The sequence below is a fragment of the Engystomops pustulosus genome, chromosome 10 (assembly GCF_040894005.1).
Source record: "Engystomops pustulosus chromosome 10, aEngPut4.maternal, whole genome shotgun sequence".
NCBI classification, from domain to species: Eukaryota; Metazoa; Chordata; class Amphibia; order Anura; family Leptodactylidae; genus Engystomops; species Engystomops pustulosus.
The window spans coordinates 14035351-14058548 of NC_092420.1; the positions used below are offsets into that span (position 1 = coordinate 14035351).

Below are 23198 nucleotides of genomic sequence, written 5' to 3' on the forward strand. Positions count from 1 at the left end.
CGTGGAAGAAGACTCCACTCTCTCCTGCTAAATTCTCCATGGTGATTAACTGTTTTTTACAGATCCATCAACCTCCCTCCTCCTGTCACTTCTCAGTTGCGTCCGCCATTTTATTATTTTGTGATCAGTATCGGTATTGACAAGCCCAGTGTATACACGTCTCATTCCATATCCGTTACATCGGAAAATTCTTCTCTAATCTGTCCCGGTAGGCAGCAATACTCGAATCCAATTGTATTAGAGAGTTGAGGTCTTTGCTACCGGAGATTTTTTTTGTTTTAATTTGTATTATAAGAAGTGGAATCCTTCAGTTCCGGAAGGGGAATTTTTAAAATTTTTTATTAATGCTTTCTTAGAAATTATGACCCGGAAGCTCCAGAAAACTCTCTGCCTCCGGATGGGAGGGGGGAACTATCATCCTGCGAGTGGCTGAATTTACAGCCTCGCACATTAATTTGCGAATTAATTAATTAGCCGATGAATTTTAGGGGCTTTGTGCCTGAAACACTTGAGAGGCATTACTAGCATGGAAGGAATATTACAATTTCATATTGCAAAGGAGTGCTTGGCTAATTAATAGATGCATTTCCTTAAATACCAGTGCAAAACGGCTCTCCTTGCTTGACGCGTTTTAATACAAACACGCCGAGAGACTCCGACGTATTAGCATCAGAGGACAATTTGATGCGCCATTGTTTTAATGCAGAATCGGGGGAGTAAGGGTCAGCTCTGTTCTGAGGTAATTGTTAGTGTGTAGACAGTGCTGTCAAGTACGACTGCTAAAAATATATCCTACACTGTCACTTTGCAAGGTGCTGGAAAATAATAGCCTACACTCAACAAAAACGGGACACGGGGTTGAGCCGTAACCTTTTTTTTCCCCCTCTCTTTGTTTAATTTGTCTCCTGGGTTTAATTTTAAAGGACATGTGATAATTGAATATGTCTAATAGCTAAATACTCATTTGGTACCAAATCTATCAAAATATAATTGGCATTTTTTAAATGTGTGCTCGGTGAGTCAGGAGAGGGACAGAGAAGAAGGGGGGGGCGGCGGTGTACCCAAACTGGCTCCGAAACCAAATGATATATTTCAAAACTATTATATCAGCTAATGTATTAATATGTGTCTATTCTCTGCCTTATTGTTTGCTAAGAAGGTATGTGTTGTTTTTTTTTTGGTATTTTGAAAATTTTTTTATATTAATTTTATGAAAATTTTATTAGCACTGCTCGTGAAGACCTACTGTTTTTGTTAATGCAGCTCTCCCAAAGGCGGGGAAGGTTATTGGTCTGTCGTGCAATAATTTACTCCTCTTTGATATGCAAAATATCCACGGTGAATAAAAAAAAAAAAAAAAATTCTATCAGCCTCATTTCACACTTCTTAGCCACTTACATTCTCTAGAGTCTATTGCCTCATTAGACCACTGCTCTTCGAAGCCGGTATAATTAAAATCTTTAACAGTTTAGAGAAGTAAAGATGTTTGGCTGATCACGTCGAGATGATTATCTGTCCATTGTATTCGAAATGGGAAAAAAAAAAAATTAAATTTAAAACCCCAGCGTTTTTTTTTTTTATGATGTGTTCCGAATCAATAAAACCTCAGCTGCCTCCTTTATTTTTAATGTAGCGTCTTGAAAGGGCTGTGATTTAAATTCTTGTAACGTATAGTTAGCATTTGCAAATAAGAGACGAGGCATCGTCTGAACAATTAAAGGTATACGATGTAGAAAGAGAATAATCGGGCCACAGTCTGGAGTATGAAATATATGTCTATTTGTTGTTGAGTTCCTAGGCCTCCATGTAAAATCTATGACAGCGCCACCTTTCCCCATTAGTGTTCTATGCATCTACCAGATGATTTTTTTGGGGGGGGGGTCCATCCTCCATCAACCCTAATAGCCTTCAGTTATCTTCTGCTGGACATCTTGGGTCCAGTGAGGTGTTGGACCTTCGGGCCACCAGAGATTCAGTGATTCTTTGGTGGGCCAGTCATACACTCAACATGGCCCATGTAGTTGCTCCTTCTATGACTACACCTCATTCTATTCGCCCTGGCAGGGCAATTGATCATGGACAAATATGGATCACGTAACCCTCCATCTGTGGACATTTTATGGATGGGAATCTATGGCCAATGAGGTAAAAGACAATAGGCTTTACTTTACATATCAAGAAAGCGGAGCAGAAATTTTAATAGATATATATTTGTAAATTACCTAATATCCTGCCCCCACACTTTCACTCACACACACACGTTACAAAAATACATAAGGTAGAGTGGCCAACCCCTTTACCACCAGGATGAAGGACTGTATGCAAATGAGCCTGAGGTGCTCTATGGGTGTTAATGAAGCCTGGAGTCCCTCGGGCTCATTTGCATACAGTCCTTCATCCTGGTGGTAGATGCCCTTTAACTTAATATCATGAATTTATAAATATTTCCCCAGTAGTCAAGAATATCTCTCCATTGTCCCCCTTCAACTTGTACCCCTCCGTCTCTTATATCCCCCTTTCTTGAACCTCTCCTGCATGTCTCTATGTTGTACCCCCCTCTATCTTGTACCCCTATCTATAGATCTGATACAATAAGAGGTTTATCTATCTAGCACCCGACCATATGTTCCACATAGCTATAACTGGGAGCGACTGTACCGATGATGTAACTACATTTTAGGGTTATCCTTCAGACAATGAATATGTCATCAGCTCATCAGGAGTCCAGTAAATATATCCAAAGTCTTTAAGAAACCACAGAACAAGTGAACCAAATCCCTCCTTTCCCGGAACAGGGTTTTTATAAGTGTTTAATGCTTACAAGCCAAAAAGTGATGCAGCTCTTAATCGGAGAAGAAGTCACATCTCCCAAAGAGGGAGGAGTATGTATATTTTCTAAGATCTATCCATCTATCTATCTGGACTGGGTTAAGCTGGGCCATATGTGCCGTGTCAGATTGCATTTACCAATTGGCAACAATTACGCTTCCTTTTTCTGATTTTTTTTTTTTTATTTAATTTTTAATTTTTGTCCCCTTTATTAGGCTGCATTCAGACGAACGTATGCCCACATGGCTATGTCCGGATGGGCATATGTCCAGCACGCTGGAGAGGAGGAGGGGTGACCCTCCCCACTCCATAGAGATCCACGGCGTAGGGGCCGTGCACACGGGAAAGGATAGAGCATGTCCTATCTTTTCCCTGTGCACCGCATCGCTCCGTACGTCCATTGCCGTCTATGGGGGCCATACATCCGCCCCCCCCCCCCCCCCCCACAGGTTCATCTGAATGAAGCCTTAGTTCTTTTATCTGTTCCGTCATTCCTACCTTCAAAGTTCTACATGTCTTATTTTAATTAATTACAAGACCGTTACAATTTATCTGTACCTGGCGGGAAAGAAAAAAAAAAACAAAGAAAATCCAGGGGAAAAAAATCCTGCTCTTTATGGCGCCCTGTGCAATAAAAATATTTGTATTAAAAACTGGGACGTAAAAAAAAAAAAATCCTTTTTCTCTTTCTGTCTCATTAGCATAGATCTGATCCCTGACAGTAATAATGGGGTGAGTTTTCGAGAAAGTTTTGTATTTTTTTTTTTTTTTTCAGCAGACACATCCATCAATTAGGCGAGCAGAACTAGAAACCAAAATTAATGAGAGAGATAGGTGTGTTAATGAAATAATCATAGTGTAATCAATTTGACTGTTAAAAAGTGAAAAGCTTTTCAAGGAGACGCTCGGAATTCATAATTTACGTCTGTGCGCCATTAATAAAAAATGTATTTCATAACAAAGCTATTTGTCTTCATTTATAACAACGGCACAAAAAAAAATGTGTCTCTCATTAAGACGGCGTGTTGTCAAAATATTCAGATTTTTGCGCTTCTTTTGATGATTGCAAGGGATATGACTAGGGGTGCAGAGGTAGCAACGGCTCTGGTGTTCTGCCGCCCGAGGAGGAGACACCGGCCTTTATAAATGCTCCGGTTACCAATTTTGCTGATCAAGTTAAAGTACTGCAAATAATCCCAGAAGGCAGCCATTGCCTAGGAATACCAAGTCCATGAGTTGTCATGGGGCCCCAGCCTTTAAAGTATAAATATATACCCTATTCATAGCATAGAGGTCAATGATCTCATTGTTGGGATCCATAACAGAGAATGGGCATCCTATGAGTGCACCTTGGGAATGAAGCCATGCCAGGGCTCCATTCACTACTGAGACCTCTCATGGGGCCCTTAAGTGGAGTTACAGACCCCAGTGGTGACCGCTGTATGTGCACTGCTGTAGGGCTCTGCTTGTATGAGTGTTTTTAGTGCCCATACACTTTCAATAGCTGTTTTCTAAAAGCTGATTCTTTCAACCCCCTCAATACCCATGCTTGCTTGGCCAGTCAACTCCTCGAGAGGTGACTTCAGTCATCACTCCTGCAAACTGAGAGATCAGACATGTAAAAGTCAATACACCCCTTTTTTCTACATCATCCATTGAGGGTTACTAGTGATATAAAGGACAATAAACTTAGAAGGGTGTCCTAAACTAAAGCTGTTGTCTCCGAGCCAACATGTGGTTTTGTGGCCAATTTAGATGACTACATTGTCGCATTATTCATTCAGCTGTCTTCCTTTGGCCTTGACCTACATTCATCAGTGGTGGAAATCTCAGGCTTGGTCCTCAGTTACCACCAGAAAGATGGGGTAAATAAGTGTCATGCCCATGCCTATCTCTGGTTGTGCCCAATAATGGGGTAAGCAAATTTATTCGAGAGATCGAGGCAGATGTGATTGAGCGTAGGGGCTTACAGTTCATTGCGTTGCTCTCCAAAGCCGGATACTTGTGTCGTGTAACTCCTGGGAACAATTTCATTAAAACAAAGATAATTTGTATGTTGATGAGAATCCTCTGTCGGATACAACAGGGTCCTTGCTGCTAATTTTTTTCTGCTCTCCTTTAAGATTAATAATCTGCTTTTAGTTAAGCAAATACCATAGCAGAAAAGAATGAATTGTTGCATTTCATTATCCTTTGTAGGGGGGAAATGGCTCGGGCTTTGTTTACTGACTCTTTGATTTAATTACTGTTTGAGGAGGGCTGAATTAGCTGTTAATTGATTTAATTATCCAATTTGTTTGTTTCAGGCATGATTCCAAACGAGCTCCAGCAGCTCTGGAAAGAAGTGACGGGCTCGCACACCGCGGACGATGCTGGTTGTAACAACCACAGCACTTTGGACCTGTCCACGACGTGCGTCTCTTCGGTGGTGGCACCCAAGACCTCTTTGCTACTCAACCATCAGGCGTCTACAAATGGACAGACGTCACTCCTCACTCCGAAAAGAGAGAGGTAAGGGGTAGGGATGGGGATTTTCAGGATTTGTTGTGATACTCTCATCTCTGATTTGGTTGAGATTTGATAACCATGTGTTGACTTTGTTTGATTGCTCCAATTAGTGATCCAGAAGATGAGCATAGATCTGTATCATTAGATTAGCTATTGAGAAATGATTGGTCTGTGTCAATAATCAATTTGCATTGCCTTTTAGCATCAACGGTGATATCTGTGGTCTTGGGTCCTAGAATTAATTATAGGTCAAATTGGCCAATATGTGGTTACTCTTCACCTCATTTGAGAGCTACATCACATCCATCATCTCTGCTGCCTTAATGGATAGCTGTGGTCCTATTCCAGGTTGGTAGGTAGGTTAGGTTTTCTGATAGGATCTCCATCTATCCTCAGTAGAAATCTACAGAGTTTTTGAGAAATGTAACATCTCTACCAAAGTCAAATCTTCTTTATATCCCTTCCTTTAGTTTTCTACAACCAACTGTCTACCTGGCTGGCCAGAGGTTCGTTTTCTTATGCACAGAATTTTTTAAGGGAAGTTCTATGTAGACAGCTGTGCCCAATTTCAATCCCAATGTCAGATATTTTTTGATACAAGTTCGGTTAAGCTTAGGAACTTGTGTCCTACATGTGTTTGTTCTGTTTTACTCTCTTGTGTATTTCTCTATACATGTTATCTAATATATTTTAACAGTGGTCTCCAACTAGTTTCTCAGGGAGTTGTGGGTTTACCTAGTGATAGAGACCACTGGGTCATACTAAAGTGCTAAACCACCTTAGATTATGGTAGAAATATGTTCCAAATATGAGGTTATCACATAGCAGGCAACTCTACCTTACCTTTACTTATGTCTAAGCGTATGGCTTTGGAGAGAGGTTGTATGGCAACACAGTGTCTTCTTGCCTCCATACGACAGTGAGAACCCCAATACCCTTCTAATCGTGATTTATTATGGCTGCAACTTACAGGCTTAGTAAGAATAATCCATCATGGTGCACATTAAGCTTTGCTACTTATGTGTTTCCACTATAACATAAGCAAATCATCCAAGATTAGCTTCTCGGGAAGCTTCGTCCACTTTTTCGAAAGATTCGATTCGGGTCCAAATCTTCTTGGTCCGAACCGATGTTGCACGCAGAACTCCTGTGTCATTTTGTTATTGCCTCCTCTCTAAGCTCGGGGATGAAGGACAACAATAAAAGCCGCCATTTTAAACCATTTCTCTGAAAATTTGGGTTCACTTTGGTGCCTGAAAAACAGTAGATTCATATGGACTCTACAAACCAACGAATAGATTTGTTCATCTCTACGTGTAACAGTATATGTGCATTACTTACATATCATATACTTACTATTGTTTAGTCTGGTATGTCCCACGTATGAAGCCATATCATCTTCCCAGTTCTGTCCCTAAGTAGAATAGCATTTCACTATATACACCATGTCATATTATTTCACGGAGTGCAGTAAAATCCATTATCCCTAGACCTGATCCAGTCGTCTGGTACATTTTCACATCTTGCACATGTTTAAATAATCCCATGGAAAAAAAAAACCTTTAATTTTAAGGTCAGGTTCCAATTTTCGGCACTTAATAAATCCATAATTTTTAATACGGCCGTTTTTAGAGCGGTGCTAGGGAGAGAAAATGTTGGCTGTCTACTTGTACGAATGTGGCACCTGGCTTCTGTTTAAATCAGTCACACAATAGGAGCAATTATTTCATTTCCCCGGCACAGAGGTCACAGCCATAGGATGTATTTTTAGGCATACAGGATTTACAGTAAAGTGTGCAGGCCCCGGTGCTGAATAGGGGTTGGCTCTCTGCGACCGTCCATCTGGAGCTTGACCTACTGCAGTTCTGCAACTATTCCAAATCTGTAACATCACCTCTACTCGAATAGTCAGCAATTTATGAGATGAAGCATGTAGTGATCCACGGCTCGTAAGGCTTGCACTTAAAGGGGTTGTCTAATAAAAACATTTATTTTCGTACAAAGGGTCAAGAACAGTAATAAAACATGGATTTCCGCTTGCTGTTTCCCCGTTAGTCCAATCAGTAGTGGATTATAATATAGGCAGTTTGGGCGGTAGCCCGGGATCCAAGCCTTCTAGGGGGCCCATTACAACCCAAAGCACCCACCAAATTTTATACCGAGAAGCACATTTTACCTATTAAATCCTTTCATGCTCTCAATACACATGTACACAAGAGTCCTCCAAAGGTCCCGAAACCATAAATTGAAAGCAGGTAGAAGGGACGCATCCTCCATTCCTCAAGAAACTTGATTCTAGTACCAGATGTAGGAAGTGATTCCAGACTTGTAGGGGCTGTAATATTCATACAGCCCAGGGCCCATGACAGTCTTAATTTGCCCCTAATTCCAATACCACTGCTCCTGGTCCCTCCTCTTCCTGTGTGACACCGCCAAGGTTATCCTTGGCCAATCACTGGCTGTAAGTACCCACTTACATCAGTGAATGGCTGAGTGTTGTCTCTCATTATAATGTAGTAACTGGGACACACAGGAAGTTGGCTTTTAGCAGGGACAGGAACAGCTGCAATGGACTTTGGGGAATGAGAAAATCGGTTCATGAAGCCAGTTTGATGGTTATGTGTTACTCAAAAAGTATAGAAAAAATTGGTTATTTTGGTTGGTAGGGGAATTTTTTTTTTCTCTTAAAAGAAACATGAGTCAGAATAGTGTTTGTTTGCTTATTTTATCACTTTCTAAAGAATTTTGAGAACTGTAATATATATATGTGATTTGTTGTGCTGTGTTTACAGCTCGTTGCTAGATACGTTGGTTCTTGTTCTAGGGTTGTTTGAGTCATTCATGGTATTGTTTCCATAAAGACTTAGTAATACTTTTTGTTTTTTACTGGTTGCTACTTGTTTTGTTGTCAGGTCACTACAGATTTTATATCAATTCTAAAAAAATTTGTTTGACTTTTTTTTTTCTGAAAATTCTACCATAAGAAATTTGTTATATTTTGTGAAGAGGCGACTTTTCACCACCTTTCAAAGTTTCGAGCTTATTTTTGATGTCTTCTTCTGTCTTCCCTTAGCTGATCTTCTAAATTTTTAACTGGTCCTCTGTTGGATAGACAAAAACTAGTTTGGCAATAAAGTTTTTAGTGTGCACATGCCTTATCATCATAATACACCTTTCACTTGGAAGATGACTTTTGTAGATATATTGGTGGCTCCAACTAGAAGTTTAAATCAAAGATCCAGTTGACTATTTCGATAATAAATTTGGTTTAGGAACCAAAATGGCAGCAGTAGTTGGAAAGGAGCACGGGTTTATGGGAAAGCACGGCATTTTAATGGATAGTAGTAATGCCACAGTGTTTACGGAATCCGAACATACCCTGAAAACCCCCAAAAAGACAGGGTCCACCTAGAACATTTTGTTTTGTATTGTATGCAGTCCCCCATATATCATGAACACAATGTTTTTTTTGTCCCTCTTTTCACCATCTCTGCACCTTTTCACATCACATATTTCCTCTATCACTTTTGTAAACGTTGTTATCTGCATTCCCACCCAAAAGAGGAAAAACAGGCATGTCTAGAGATCTGGAGCAAATCTTTCGATTGTTTTTTGAGTGCTCAATCAGCACGGTGCTGGGAAAGTTCATATGAACACACCCAGTATACACACAGTACAAAAACAACAGCATTTCTGTGTTTCCTTTTTACACCTTTTGCATGATAACGGACAACAATATTTGATAGAGTGCCCAGTTTCCATATCGTACAAACAGATAAACCCTGTGGCTGGTGAATGTAGTAATATGATATGACTACTTTTTTCTTAACGTGGCATCATTCCAATCTTGGCATGTGAACAGATGAAGCAGATGTTGGTTCTTAACATACTATAACACATATTTGTGGGGTATATGAGACTTTTGCACCAGTGGTTCCCTAACGGGTCACTCTTTAATGTTGAGGTTTCCCAATGACTGGAGAGACGCACACCAGTGGAGTAATGGAATAGAGAATGTGGATAATGTTGAGGGGCCCAAATTTAACAAGATTTGGTATAATTTGGTTGACCATCACTTGAGTAAAACCTTGTTGGTCCAATCATTTGCAAAAGTGGTCAACTTGGGTATGTACGTGAGTAAACAGCAGCAAGATGGGATCTTGGTGGATCGTTGAACAGGAAGTAGTCCAATCTATGTTCTTTTGTCTTGGACCTAGGACCATGTGGACTAAAGCTGGTCATATAATTCAGAAACTAAAGCTGTTGATTAAGTGTGCAAATATTTTGGAGTAAGTCAATACCTGGAGCCATTTGTGCTGGATTATTCTCCCTGAATCACTCAATCAGACATGTTCTCTACATGAACATGTACTATTGATTTGACCTTTTTGAGGGATATTTGTAGGCATGAGTTGATAAAGAAAGCCCTGTGGTCAGCTTCACATAAAATAGTCTTCTGTTGAACCATTGAGGTCGATATACTAAACATTTTGATCCTTGGTTGAATTTTAAGGTAATTTGGTAAACCAGGAGCATCCTAAAAGTTGACCAGAGAATTTCCAAGGGGTCGGTTTTTATATAAATTGTGACACCCCCCCCCCCATCACTCTCAATGAGTCAATCACAATTTTGCTAATTTTTGTTTCTGCTTATTGCAAATACTAGTTCTGCCTTAGCATCACCCACTCCATCTAAGGTACTCTACAAAACTGATAATTGTTTGCCTACATAAGTACCATAGGTTTTTCTATATATATTTTTTAAAATTTATATTTATTAGTGCTTTTTTTTGTTTACTTCGCAGTCTTTGAGCTACACAACACATAAAGTCGGCAGCTCACCTCTCGTAAAATAATCCTATCCATTTTAATAGAATTTGGGATACACGAGCAGCAGATCACAAAGCTTTCTGTTTCTGTACTATGACAAGATCTATAGAATTTTCCCTCCATTCGGCAGGGACGTTGCTCCTTCCCGTCTATGCAAAAATTGACGGAGCACTTGTTTCAGTAAACAGGGGGTTAACTTGCAACAATTACAGTCTTTGGCTTCCCTGCCGATCATGTTGTAAGGTGCATGCCATCCATTTGCTGAGCTGATTGAATTACGGTGCATCTTTAACCGTAAGTGAGCAATATATTACACAGAAGGATGCACATTGACTTGCTTTAAGCAGCCATGACAATCTGCTGGATACCGGTCTCGATTTCTATTTAACACACACAAACCAGAAATGGAAAAAAAAAAAAAAACATACATACAATTCCCATTTCAGCAAGCAAGACGGTATTTGGTACAGTCAGTGGAACAATATAGTGTCGCTGTGCACTTGGGTGTGAGAAAAGTGGAGTTATTGAATTTCATCTTTGAGATTCTGCATTGTCCCATCAGCTGGAAACTAAGGTCACAAGACAAAAGCGTACTAGCTATCTGAAAAATGCACAGACAGGCAAAAATATCTCTAATTATGCTCAAGAAACTGACTTCTTAGTTGGAAGAATTGTTAAAGCAATGGAATAAATCAAAAATGCAAGGGAAAAAAATGCAAAAAAGAAATGGTTAGCAACTTTTTGGCTATTGCCGTCTGATGGATCCAAAATGTTTCCTATGAATCTTTAGGGTAAAGCCATCAGATTTGTATTTTCTAACACTGATCATGATATAAATTAGGTCTTGGAAGAAGATATTTTTGTTTCGTGGTTGAAATAATGAATATTAATATTTTATTTTTGAATCCACGATAACCGAAGGCAAAAAGATGAATAGTTGGTCGGATCGGTTGTTGCTCCTTTATGTATGGGTGCCTCTTAACTGTCTTGGGTTTTAGATGTTGAAGTTAAGAAGGGATCAGTTGGGTTGGATTTTGTGCCTGCACCCTTGTTTCATCCAGGGAAGGAGTGGTCTGGCAGTGGTGTATTTCCTACAACCATCATATAAATTGCCCGTTTTATCCTTACTCTGATATTGTACGGCAGGATACATCCATATGCACAAGATCCTCAACCAATCCCATCAAGTTATATCCCTCAATAGAAATAGGATACAAAAACAATACAAGTTGTATCCTCAAACGACGACCAATTAGGAACCTTGAAATCCAACATCTCCCATCTTTCTTATGACCACCATCCACCAAATTATCTCCTATGGAAACATAGAACGAGGCATGTTGAAATCCAACATGTCCTATCCTTCTTTCCACCTGCATCAGGCGATGAGAAACATCAGTATATTTCGGTCCTCCCATAAAATATTTGTGGTTGAATTGTAGGAACTCTTAAGAGTGACTTGTCTCCAGGGTTGGTTCCTGGAGCGAAAACGCTAACAGGACCTTGTTTTTGAGTCAACCACTTGGTCCAATATCTTATAGGTCATTGAAGGTATCTCATTTTACTTCATGAATGTGGTTAAAATGACTTGACACGATCGTATTGATGGACGGTTGCCCCAAGCCAACCCAATCCGACCCTACTTGTCCCCTTAAAACCAGTGCCCCCTCCCCACTTGTACTACTGTATATAAAATAATAATATAAACGAAATCTGCCATTTACATGGAGAAGCACATTAGCAGCCTCTCAGGGGTTTGTAGCACAGCAATCAGTTAAGGAGATAAATAATCTGATTTGGCATGACACTCCTTCTCCTCTCTTTAATTTGTCTTACACAAGGAAAATTATAATTAAATCACTCAGAGTAAACCCCTGAGTGCAGAGGAGGGGGAACAGAAATACACAGTTTGGAAGTGATTTCCAATAGAGACTTTACTTTCCTCCCCGTTGCGCGGCAAGCAGATATTTATCAATATTCAATGCAGTTAAAGGATGAGCGTTGCGGCGTGATTTGTGAGGTGGCTGTATCCGCTACAATCACGTCTTGATAGGATCCCTTCCTCTTCCCAGCACAAGCACTTGGCATCATTAAGATGCAGCACTCAACGCGTTTAACATGCTTTGAATTTTTTTTTTTCCTCTCTCGTCCCCTCTCGGGCAATTTAATAATGTTTGTTGTGCTGATAGTACACATATCCACTCCAACTATTCTACATTCCACAATTGCCGGCATTACAGACTCGGATAATGCATGTGGAATGGTGTTTTCTGTGATCTCATACACTATTCTGACTCTAGGCAAAATCAGTTTTTTTTCCTACTGTTTTACAATCGAGTCTAGTGCGAAGCAGAAGATTTAACAATTGTAAGCAGTAGGGTGGCCATAGAGGTTCTAGAAACTTGACCAAAACCTACTGAGCGTTCATAGTCTACGCCATCCATGTGAGAAAGTTGGATTCTAAGAAATTTGGTTCTAGATCTAATCGGGTATTTTATTGGAATACATTTATGTACTTTATGATCTATACAGATGTCCTGATAATTGACATGTCAGTCTTTGATGGATGGTAGGACACATCTCTGAAAGGCCATTAAGTGGACCATAGTCTACTAGGTTCATGTAAGAAAGGTGGATTCTAAGATATTGGTATCATGACTTGTTCTAGATCTGATCATGATGGACAGAGATCTGACTGGATGAATGGATATTTTTGGCATATACAGATGTCATGCATCGAGGACTCATCTATTTACAAACACACCATAGTCTACTCGGTCAGAAGGGAAGCTGGATCCTTAAATATAGACATAATGGGGCAGATTTATCAAGCTGTCTGAAAGTCAGAATATTTCTAGTTGCCCATGGCAACCAATCACAGCTCCCCTTTAAAATATTCATGAGCACTGGTAAAAAGCTGAGCTGTGATTGGTTGCCATGGGCAACTAGAAATATTCTGACTTTCAGACAGCTTGATAAATCTGCCCCAATGACTTTATTTGAGATCTGATCGTGTTGGAATGAGTTTTTATTGTACAAAAATACATGTATTTTATGCATTTTAAGACTAGTCATTACTTTTGGTGGCATGTCAGTGTATGGTTGTTAGGCGAAGGATACATTTACATTTCTGCATTGAGGGTGGGGAGAGCATCCAAGGTAGTTCTTTGACTGTAGCTACCATATGCTTGAAGTTATAGAACAGCTCCCCAACTACTGAGAGACTATTTGCCTATTTACTACCTACCAGTGGTCTGTAACCATTTGTTTGGGCTAATAAGTTCTTAAAGAGTCCCATAATACATTTGCCCTCGGGGCATAGGATATTTGTTGGTTCCACAATGTCTATTATGATATATTGATGCTCTCTGAACTCCAATCATGTTAGTTAGTAGGCCAATCAATCCTTTGCACCCGCTGCATTGGAAGCTTTCTCCTTTATGTAGTTTAATGTTACCGAATATTTATTGTACGATTTATGGGTTAATTCTCCATTCTAAAGTTTATTTTCAGAGGCATCCACCATTCTTTGGGTTTCTAATTGATTGAATAATTTTAGGTTATTATATTAGAAAGTGTTTTGTTTTTTCCATTTAGAGTCTTCCCCGAGATTCCTTAAATCAACTATTTCCAGTTGTAGATTTATAAAATGTAATCTGTTTAGTAACCCCCATCTACTACTTGTCACTGAATGTACACGGGGATTTGATGAACCTGTTGACCCAAAAAATGGAAAATGGAAACCAACTTCATGGATGTGCCATCATTTCTTGGTTTGTGATGGCTAGGATCTCCACCAGTTCTGCGAATTGAGTAACTGCAGACCCTACTCCCATCCATTTGCTGGGCAGGGAATTTTCCAGCAGTAATCTGTGGGGGAATGTGAAGGCAAGCGTTTTTCCCTCCTACAGCACTCCCACAGGACAAATGAAGCACTACAACACTTGCTATTAAAACTCAATAGGCTGTGTCCTCTAGGGATAGAGACACTCTTTGTAGCAAATCCGAGAATCTTTTTAATTTCCCGATGTACTCAAAATATCAAAGAGTACAAGAAATTGAATGGTGTGGTGCAAGAGATTGTGGGAAGTCTTGTTGCAGAGTACAGTTTGAGTCAGAACCTACAATTACTAATATATTGGCCCAGTACAATCTTCTCCCTGTGCTCTTTTAATGTATATTGGGTGGTCTGGTGTACATTGGCTGAAGCCCGACTGACGGCTAATGAAGGTGTAGTTGGCTTAGTCTAATATAGTCCTTGAGTCCACTCTTGTCTTTCGCTTCTTCAATTTGCTATAGTTTACCATATTGATTATCCAGAAGAGAGGGATCATCTGGTACCAGTTAACTATTTGTTCTTGGGGTTTAATAAAATTGAGCGGTTGGCGTGACATCTGCTTTACAGCCAAGTAAATTAACTGGGGCCACACCTTATGAACAGAAAATAAGCCTTCTAACCTTTGCACTTTGGAGAACCTATAGAAAATGCCAATAAAATCCAGGCTCTGCTTATCTTGCACTGTTTACATAAACATATGGAGGATATTCTATGTCTACTGTCAGGAATTTAAAGGGATAATTGGCTTGGTAATTTCATTTCCCTGCAAGCTCTCGAAAATGTATTTTGACAGGGCTCACGGGCCTCCGAAATGAAAATCCAGGGGTCAGAAATTGTAAAAAATTACTTTTTATTGAATGTTCTATAAACAGGAAAGTGAGTGAGATGGGATAAGTACAGGGTGGAAGAGTGGAGCTAGGAATATGATGAGGGAATGTGAGAATATTCTGTCAAATGTAATAATGCAAAATATTTAGTCATACTGTACTCAGTAGCCCTAATGGAGCCTCTAACTAACATGCTTAATTTATAGTGCTGGTCTTCTCAAATGGGATTTTCCCTTAAGACCCATGTACCACAGCGGCTACATGTAGCATTGGTCTTCCGGGAAGTCTACCAGCTCTTAAGTCACCCCTCAAGTTAGCATTGTATTGGGCACTTCATAAACACAAGTTTCTTGTTTCCCGGTAATATACCATTTAATAGATTGTATATGTATGTAAATTTGCTTCAGTGCATCATGGGTGGCCTTGCCTTGTCTGCTGGGGCACCAATTTTCTTTTTTCTCCATTGAGTTAAGGGATGGTATTGGGCAATACTGAGCAGTACAGTATCAAGAGACCTTGTGCAGCATTGAACACAGACCCACCCATACCCCAAAAAGCTTATTTGCATAATGGAAAAAGCTGCATTTTCTCTAAAATTACTTATCATTGGAAATCGTGAAAGGAATGTCTGGAAAGCTTAGAAAGTACCCCAAAAAAAACATTTTTGGGACATTAAAACTCCCTTTTAAAAGGTAAGAGACTAGCTCAAACGTTTTGTTATGGTGCCTTCCTTGTCCATGGTCTGTCTGGTATTGCAGCTCCTCTTAACTTCAACCTTTAGCAATCGTCATAACAATGGGATGGTTTTTGTCCCATGGGTCTTGATGGACGGTTATCAGGGTCTTCATCATCTCCGTATTTGCCTCTCTACCCATATTATGAATTTGCCACTGTTCCTAACCTAAGGATCTCTCTTCCATCCTGCATCGGGCTCGCCTCATTCCGTTAATGACTCCTCTTACTACTTGTTGTATTCTTCCCTTTTTGTAACGTGCTCACCAGAACGTGAATTCTCCTAAGTGTAATATTCCTTTTGTGTGTCTACTCAAAACTAACGTCGTGATGGGTTCTTAAAATATAATTCGGAGATGGAGCACAATTTCCACATCACAGGTGGCGTTAATATAGGCCAGTCCCCTAGGCTCTTGTCGCCACGAGTCGTACAGCTTGTTTAGTGTCTGCATCCATATGGCAATCTGTCCCATTCATAGGAGAACTGCTGCAAATAGCTTTGCCTCTGGGTCCTGTGGTCACTGTAGTGAAAAAGATGTTAACTCTCAGTAGCCAACAATCCAGCAGTTTGCTCCATGTGAGTTCCCATGTTTAAATTACAGTTCGCTCGGAGGAAAATGACAAATACATTTTAGTTCTTTTTTTCACATTTTTTTTACATTTTTTTTTCAGTCTGGTTACAGTCGAGTAAGCCGGAAGGTTCTTAGACATTCCCTTCTATGACATCTCTCTCAGAAAAAAAAACTGCTGTGGCAGAGACTTATCTCTGTGTTTACTCAATTAAAATAAGGAATGTTGGAACAAACAGCTACTATATGTTTTTCTATAGGTGGGGTTAATCATTAGCCAGTGTAAAGAAAGCGTGTAAAATCTGTGTACCGGTGTGACGAGAAAGCGCAGCGACCTTGAATCTTTTACATTAATAGACTGTGTTCAAAGGTGATCCATCATTAGAAATTATTATTAGTTGTTTACTGTGAGGGTGACGTTTTCCTCTATCTGCTTGGTACTGAGCTTTGGCCTAGTAGAATTGTGTATGTTCTTACGATGGAGAGTAGACCTAGGTGTCAATGCCTTTTAAGGTTCATCAAGGCCACAAAGTCGATCCCTAACTCCCTGATAAGTGGGGGCTCAGACCTATAGAATCCCCACTGGTGAGAGTAGAAGTCCCATTCCCTCTTTTTGATTGGTGCTCTAGTAATCCTCTGAGAGACCTGGAGTTTGCCAAGCATTATCCATGTCTATTTCCAATACTCCCACAGACATTGGAGTGGCAGGATGTAGCCTCAAACAGCTGCTCAATCGGTTAAGAGGAATACAACCCAATTTTTGGAAACTATGTAGCTCCCATCGGTCAAAACCCAACCAATCATACTCTTATACCCTATCAATTCAATTAATCAAAGGACAACCCTTTAGAACTTGTATCTTTTCCCCCAAGTTACCCCATGCCAACACGCATTAGTGATTATTGGGAACAGAGGGGAAACCTGCTGCCTGACACTTGCATGTCTCTCCTTAGAACTCAAAGACTACAATCCAACAAACCAATCTTGCAAATCCTGACATCTGCCATCAAGGTATAGTTGGGACATCCTGATAAACATCAGATGGTAGACCTTAGAGGCTGGAGCTGATGTGAGTGGCCAGATCTAGTATTAAAGCAAAAAGTAACGTTCCCGGGCCCAACAATGCTCCAAAAGGTGATGTTGACTACCGACTTACAATACTGATTCCACAGGCTAGTTCCCAGATAGTTTGCTAAAAGTATAGAAGTAGTAGGATGTATTTTGGACAACCTTCACTAGAAATGCTCAAACATTGGTAATATATGGATCTGTAGTGAGAAAGGTATTCTAAGGTTGGAATTATCAAACAGGGCTATCTTTACCTCATAGCTTTCATTCATAAGAGTCATGATAGTGGAGTCGGATCGGACTTATAGGATTCTTGCATTTTTGACGAGGTACCAAAGGTCGTAATTTTGTCCCTATGACTAGAAGGGCTCCCAAAAGGTCTGGGTCTTGCTATAACAATTACCATTAATGAGAAGTGCAGCCACAATATCTTCTGTCCTTCTAAAACTAAGTGGGTAACACCCCCAATTTTTATTTGCATGAGATCCCAATTAAGTCCCAAATATTAGTCATAGTTTTAACAACTGTTAAAGGAGAACTTGCATATCCTACATGCAGAAATAAAGGAAGTGTTGATTTTCCTTTAAACATACAACAACGCCCCGGTTCAGAGCAGTGAGGTTTCCTGAACCATGAAAGTCTGAACGATTCGACACATGTTACATTTATCCTCAGATTTGTGAGTCAATGTCTGGCGGTGCACAGAGTAGAAGCCGGCATGGCCCAGTAGGGAGATTTAATGCACAGAGGTCTTATTAATACATCATTAGATTATCATATTTTTTATTTATTTTATCGTTTTTTTTCCATAGTCTTTTTTTTTTCTGGCATCCAAGGCCTTTGCTGTAATAATATGTGATCTTAATAGAAGTCGATGTTTATTCAGGGTTACTGAAATCCTTCCAGAAATAATGACTTTTCTGCAACACCTAGGGGAGATTACACCCACTCCTCCCGTCTAAATAGGGTTCATCGGTTGGTGGAGCGGTCTGTGTGTCTGTAAAGCACGTGTGTGGGATCAAAGCATCTTATGACTTGGATCAGTGCAGCTAAATCACTACGTATCGATTTGGAAGATTTCTGAAGGATTAACTCCTTGCTGTAAGCTCTCTAGTGAATTTCTAAGAAGAGTCCAAGTTCTATTGTCAAAAAGTGGGATGATTTTTGAAGCCTTCTGGAAATAAAAGGACTCTCTGCATCTATAGTATCTTTCCCACTTCCATAGATTAGTCCCATTTCTATCTACGTGCATTGTATGGTCTTGAGAATCTGTGAAGGACATAGACCACTATCCAACATGTTGGATGAACAATAAAAATTTCAGTAGTCTACATACTTCCAAGACATCTAGTGCACACTAAAATTTTTGTTTGGACTTTTCGTCCTTATATTCGTCAAAACTGCTCCCAATCGAATGGCTATGTCCCCCATCATAGAAGATGAGTCAACAAACTCCCGTGCTATCACATATGATGACCTTGAATTCAAATGTCTTGTACGTCCTTCCTATCTAAACACGATCTTCAATGTTCAGATGTGGTGGTCCGTTCTGAATAATGAAGTGTTGTGTCTAACGACACAATGTCCTGGTTCTGCTTTTTGGAAATTATTCAATGCTTTACAACAATTGCATTCTGGGTATATTTAAAGGCGGTCTGCCAGGTTCAAAATGTCTTCTAAACCAATAATATTACAGGATAGTGGCCTTTAACAAGAGCATTTATGTACCTCTATGGCTACAAACAAATGAAGCAATGTAGAGAGAATCCTCTCTTTATGGATATCCGAATTAGCTTGTAAGTGCACTGGGGGCAGACCCCATTTCCTTTCAGACAGTTGCAAGTGCTATGGCTGTCTTTGGGAATCGTTAACCTCTTATGCATAAATTAACTTTTCAATCTCTTCCTGTATCACAGTTGAAGCTCCACCCCTATTGCACTTACAATGTATAGCCATAAATATATGACTATCTGCATTGCTTTATCGGTTTATGGTCGTAAAGATATATTTCTGCTGCCAGTTTGGGCCCCCTGTACAGCATTACGGACCTGACAGACTCCCTTTAACCACTAATCTGGTAACATCCCCCCCTCTTGCACCATGTTGGTGCTTTAGTTGGAGTTAGAGGGTCCCATAATTGATTGTTATGCCAATGTTCCTATTCACGATCCATTCCCGTGTAAGAATGTCTCCATGTTTTTGGACATTCCATATCGTTCCGATTTTATTCTCATGGAACATTGCAACAAAATAAACAGAGCCATAAATATACAGTGTCCATTGGGACCGAACCGGGCTTGCGAAAACCGATATGTATGTGATGCCTTTAAGGGTTAATTATTCGACCTATTACTCATGCGTTATAATGTTGTTTTCCTGCAGTGTCAAATACACAAAAGAACAACAGGTTGCCACTTGTTTTTGCATGCAGGGCATCATTATGAGCAACACTTCATATGCATAAGGAGCTATTTTTGTAAGGCTTTGTTCCTTCTCGGGCTCGGCGTCCGTCTGGGGATTTTCTATCTGTTTATTTGTTCATAATTGAAATGATCTTGTTGATTATCCATCACTGATTTGGATGTGTCTTTATTTTTCTTTTAGTGCAGCTCATGAGGATTACACACAGAATCACCCCTTATATGGGCACGGTGTTTGCAAGTGGCCGGGATGTGAAGCTGTTTGTGAAGATTTCCCATCGTTTTTAAAGTAAGTCTGGGATCACATCTGAGCTCATTACCTAAACTTTGACAAACGCTGCCACAGGAATATCATAAACTGTACATTTTTGAATTTAAAAAATTTTTCGTTGTTTTTTTTTTATAATTTTATTGTAATGTTATTGGGATTTCTTTGTAAAACTTTAAATCATTTTAGATGTGATAGTGATAGAAAATATATTGGTAAACTGCCCATACACATAAGATCAGTGTTGGCCATCCCAAGTTGGTTTCGACCTTCTAGTGTTGGTTGGGTTGTCCCTATGTTTCCTCCCCATATGATAGGGTGGGGAACAGACTTAGATTTTAACACAGTTTTGTTTTAATGCTAAATAATCTACTACCTTCGGGCATGCATATGTATAGGGTTTTAGTTCGGCGTTCAGGTTCAACTGCGCAACCGGGATGTATTGCCGGATTGGCTGTTTGCCCACCAATCCGGCAATATGTCCGGGTTGTGCAGTTGAAACTGGGCAATTGATGCCACTAGCAACACACACCCCTGCCCAATCATAGCCATGGCTAGTTGTTGGGGGCGCCAATTTGCCAGATTGGATGTTTTGACTGCCAGTCCGGCAATGTGTCCTGGTCACACGGCAGAACCTAAACGAAAACTATGGGTCCGCTCCTCTTTTGGATGAGGTATATTTTTTATTTGAATAAGCATGCGGTGATGTCTATCTAAAGTCTGACCAACTTTAGTCAAACATTAACTATTTTAACCGAACATTCAACACTCAGCATTTCTAGCCAGAAACATAAGTTGGAGAATGTAGATGTCGGGGCAAAATCTGTTCCCAGTCCCACCTACCATGTTTCTATTCTTGTGAGACAGAGGGACCTTTGGGCTTCTTAGGCATCATGGCCCATGAGTTAATGCTTTTTATGCACCCCCTATAGCTGAATGAACCTCTACATCTGCGCCACATTATAGTATTAGTCCAGTGATATGCATTCCTAGTGGTGGAGCCACTTCTACCTAGGATGAAACTCTAAGTATAATGGACTCTAACATTTAACATCTATGCCTTGGTGTAGAACACATATTTCAGGTTGATTAACCCTTGATTTTGCTTCCTTTTTAAATCCTCCAATGGTGGCTCTGCAACCTTGGACATGTGGAGTTCAACATGCTTGGTCCCTCTTTCCCTCATATCTTCAATTGGGAAAGAATCGGGACAACCCCTTATGCTTCAGATAGTTGAGTGGCCCTGCACAAATCATCATCACAAATTCGTGTTAATCTAATGACCATCTACTCCCCCAGCACCAATTTTTGGAAACTGCCCTTGGTGGACTGAGTTATGAGTTTCTAGTATTCGAAAATCCATATCTGGTTAGAATTACCCTTAAATGACCACCCAATAAGATGATATTTTAATATTTTTGGGGTTCTTTTGTGATATTTTGAATCTCTATGCAAGGAGCTTGGAGACCGCAGAGGGTTAACCGTACAAGAAAAGGTGTTGTTTGATGTTGAATTCTGCACATTCTGAAATGTTTATTTTGTGGGTGTAGTCTTGTTTTCTGAAGAATGAGGAAGTGCTAATTATGAAAAACGTAAGCGTACAGATGGCTTTCACCTAGTTTGGGATTAAGTGAACTTTTCCCCCTTTGTATGTTTTTATTTTTTTATATTATATTTTTTGTTTTCTTTTTTAAAGACCAGATGCAAATTTGATTGATCTGTCTCTTAAAAAAATAGTCTTAATAACGTTTTAGATATTTTTCAAAGAAAGCGTAGCCTATGAGAAGGGGACTGGTAAGAGCCCTCTAATGTTTTCACAAGTGTTTTTATCGTGGTAACATCTTGCTTACTTTAGTTGCTTGCCTAAAACTACTTGGAACATGTTAAGAAAACATTTCAAAAAGGTTCCTACAAAGAGGCTTTTGTTTAGCACTAACTGTGAGGCTGTACAGCTCACAAAGGTGTTAACTTTCAGCCCCTTAAGCACTTCCACATGAAATTCCAAGATCGATGTTTGTGGTTTTGGAAAAACAAAGTGTATGTTAAAGGAACCAGGTATACGTCGGTACACGCTCAAGTAGCGCGGAAATTGTATGTTGTTCTATACGCATCAATTATGATCATGTGCAAGCTCGACGCCTTTTCTATGTGAAGTTGGGTTCACAAAGTTGCATGACAAATATTCAAATTTTGCAAAGCAGTTTTATCTTTTGGACTAGTTTCATTAATTCAAAGGAAACACTGAAGGTGTTTATGCCTTGGTGATGTGGAAGGTCTTCGCTGTACTCGGCAAAGCTGGATACACATATTGGGGGTTTTGGTTTTGCCTAATATCCTGCTTCTTTGAGACCCAATTTTAGTTTTATTTCAACATAAGTTTACAAAATTGTTCTAACAATTACTCAAAAATGTAATACAGACAGTCCCCTACTTAAGGACACCCAACTTACAGATGACCCATAGTTAAAGACTGACCCCTCTGCCCACTGTGACCTCTGGTGAAGTCTCTGGATGTTACTATAGTCCCAGATTGCAATGATCAGCTGTAAGGTGTCTGTAATGAAGCTTTATTGATAATCCTTGGTCCAATTACAGCAAAAAATTTAGAACCTTTAATTGTCACTGGGGCCAAATAATTTTTTTGTCTGGATCTACCATTATAAAATATACAGTTTCAACTTGCATACAAATTCAACTTAAGAACAAACCTACGGACCCGATCTTGTATGTAACCCGGGCACTGCCTGTATAAGCTAAAAGTAGATAGTTGCATGGCCATTGGGTGTTAAGGATTGACCTCGCCCATTAAAAAGTATGTTTGAGCCGGGTCTATGACAATGCACAAGCCTTATGGGAACGTAAAAGTTATAGAGGACTATAATGTGATTTGTAAGGGACCATTTTGTATCCCCCAATAGAAGCCTATGGGTGTTTGTTGGATATGGGATCCAATTATAAGGAATTATGGATGATGGATATTGGATCCAATTATAAAGAATTATGGGGAAGTCTTATAATATGCGTGGGGGGCACTCCATAATCTGGTGCTACTTGCACACTACTGTGTTTTGGCCGGTTGGCCCATCTTCATAGGAGATTCAGCCAGGAATAGGACCCTCTGTATAATTTGTGGTGCGATGAGACGAATGGTGCTAACCGCATGGTGACCGTGCACAATAGACCTCAAAAGGGGATGTGAGAGAGCTGCCATGTTTGTGGCTAGCTCACGCCTCTCATTTATGGTTGTGTGCATGTAACCTCATATATTCTTACCTGTGTATAGGAAACAGTTCTAAATTGTATGTTCTTT

At 39.9% G+C, this 23198-nt stretch overlaps 1 protein-coding gene and 1 long non-coding RNA gene across 18 annotated transcripts in view; one reads left to right on the forward strand and one right to left on the reverse strand.

Annotated features, from left to right (window-relative positions):
- FOXP1 (forkhead box P1) overlaps positions 1 to 23198 on the forward strand; it is a 601095-nt gene that overhangs the window by 536692 nt on the left and 41205 nt on the right. For all 17 annotated transcript variants that reach the window (XM_072128406.1, XM_072128404.1, XM_072128405.1 and 14 more), the window contains 2 exons: positions 5136 to 5340; positions 19805 to 19909. In XM_072128406.1, coding sequence (XP_071984507.1) covers positions 5136 to 5340; positions 19805 to 19909 — 310 coding nt within the window. The remainder of the gene's footprint in view (positions 1 to 5135; positions 5341 to 19804; positions 19910 to 23198) is intronic.
- The window catches only part of LOC140104749 (uncharacterized), a 102089-nt gene continuing 85313 nt past the window's right edge, over positions 6423 to 23198 (reverse strand). The window contains exons 3-4 of the long non-coding RNA XR_011850401.1: positions 6694 to 6751; positions 6423 to 6590 (exon numbers count right to left, since the gene is read on the reverse strand). This is a non-coding gene — a long non-coding RNA (uncharacterized lncRNA). The remainder of the gene's footprint in view (positions 6591 to 6693; positions 6752 to 23198) is intronic.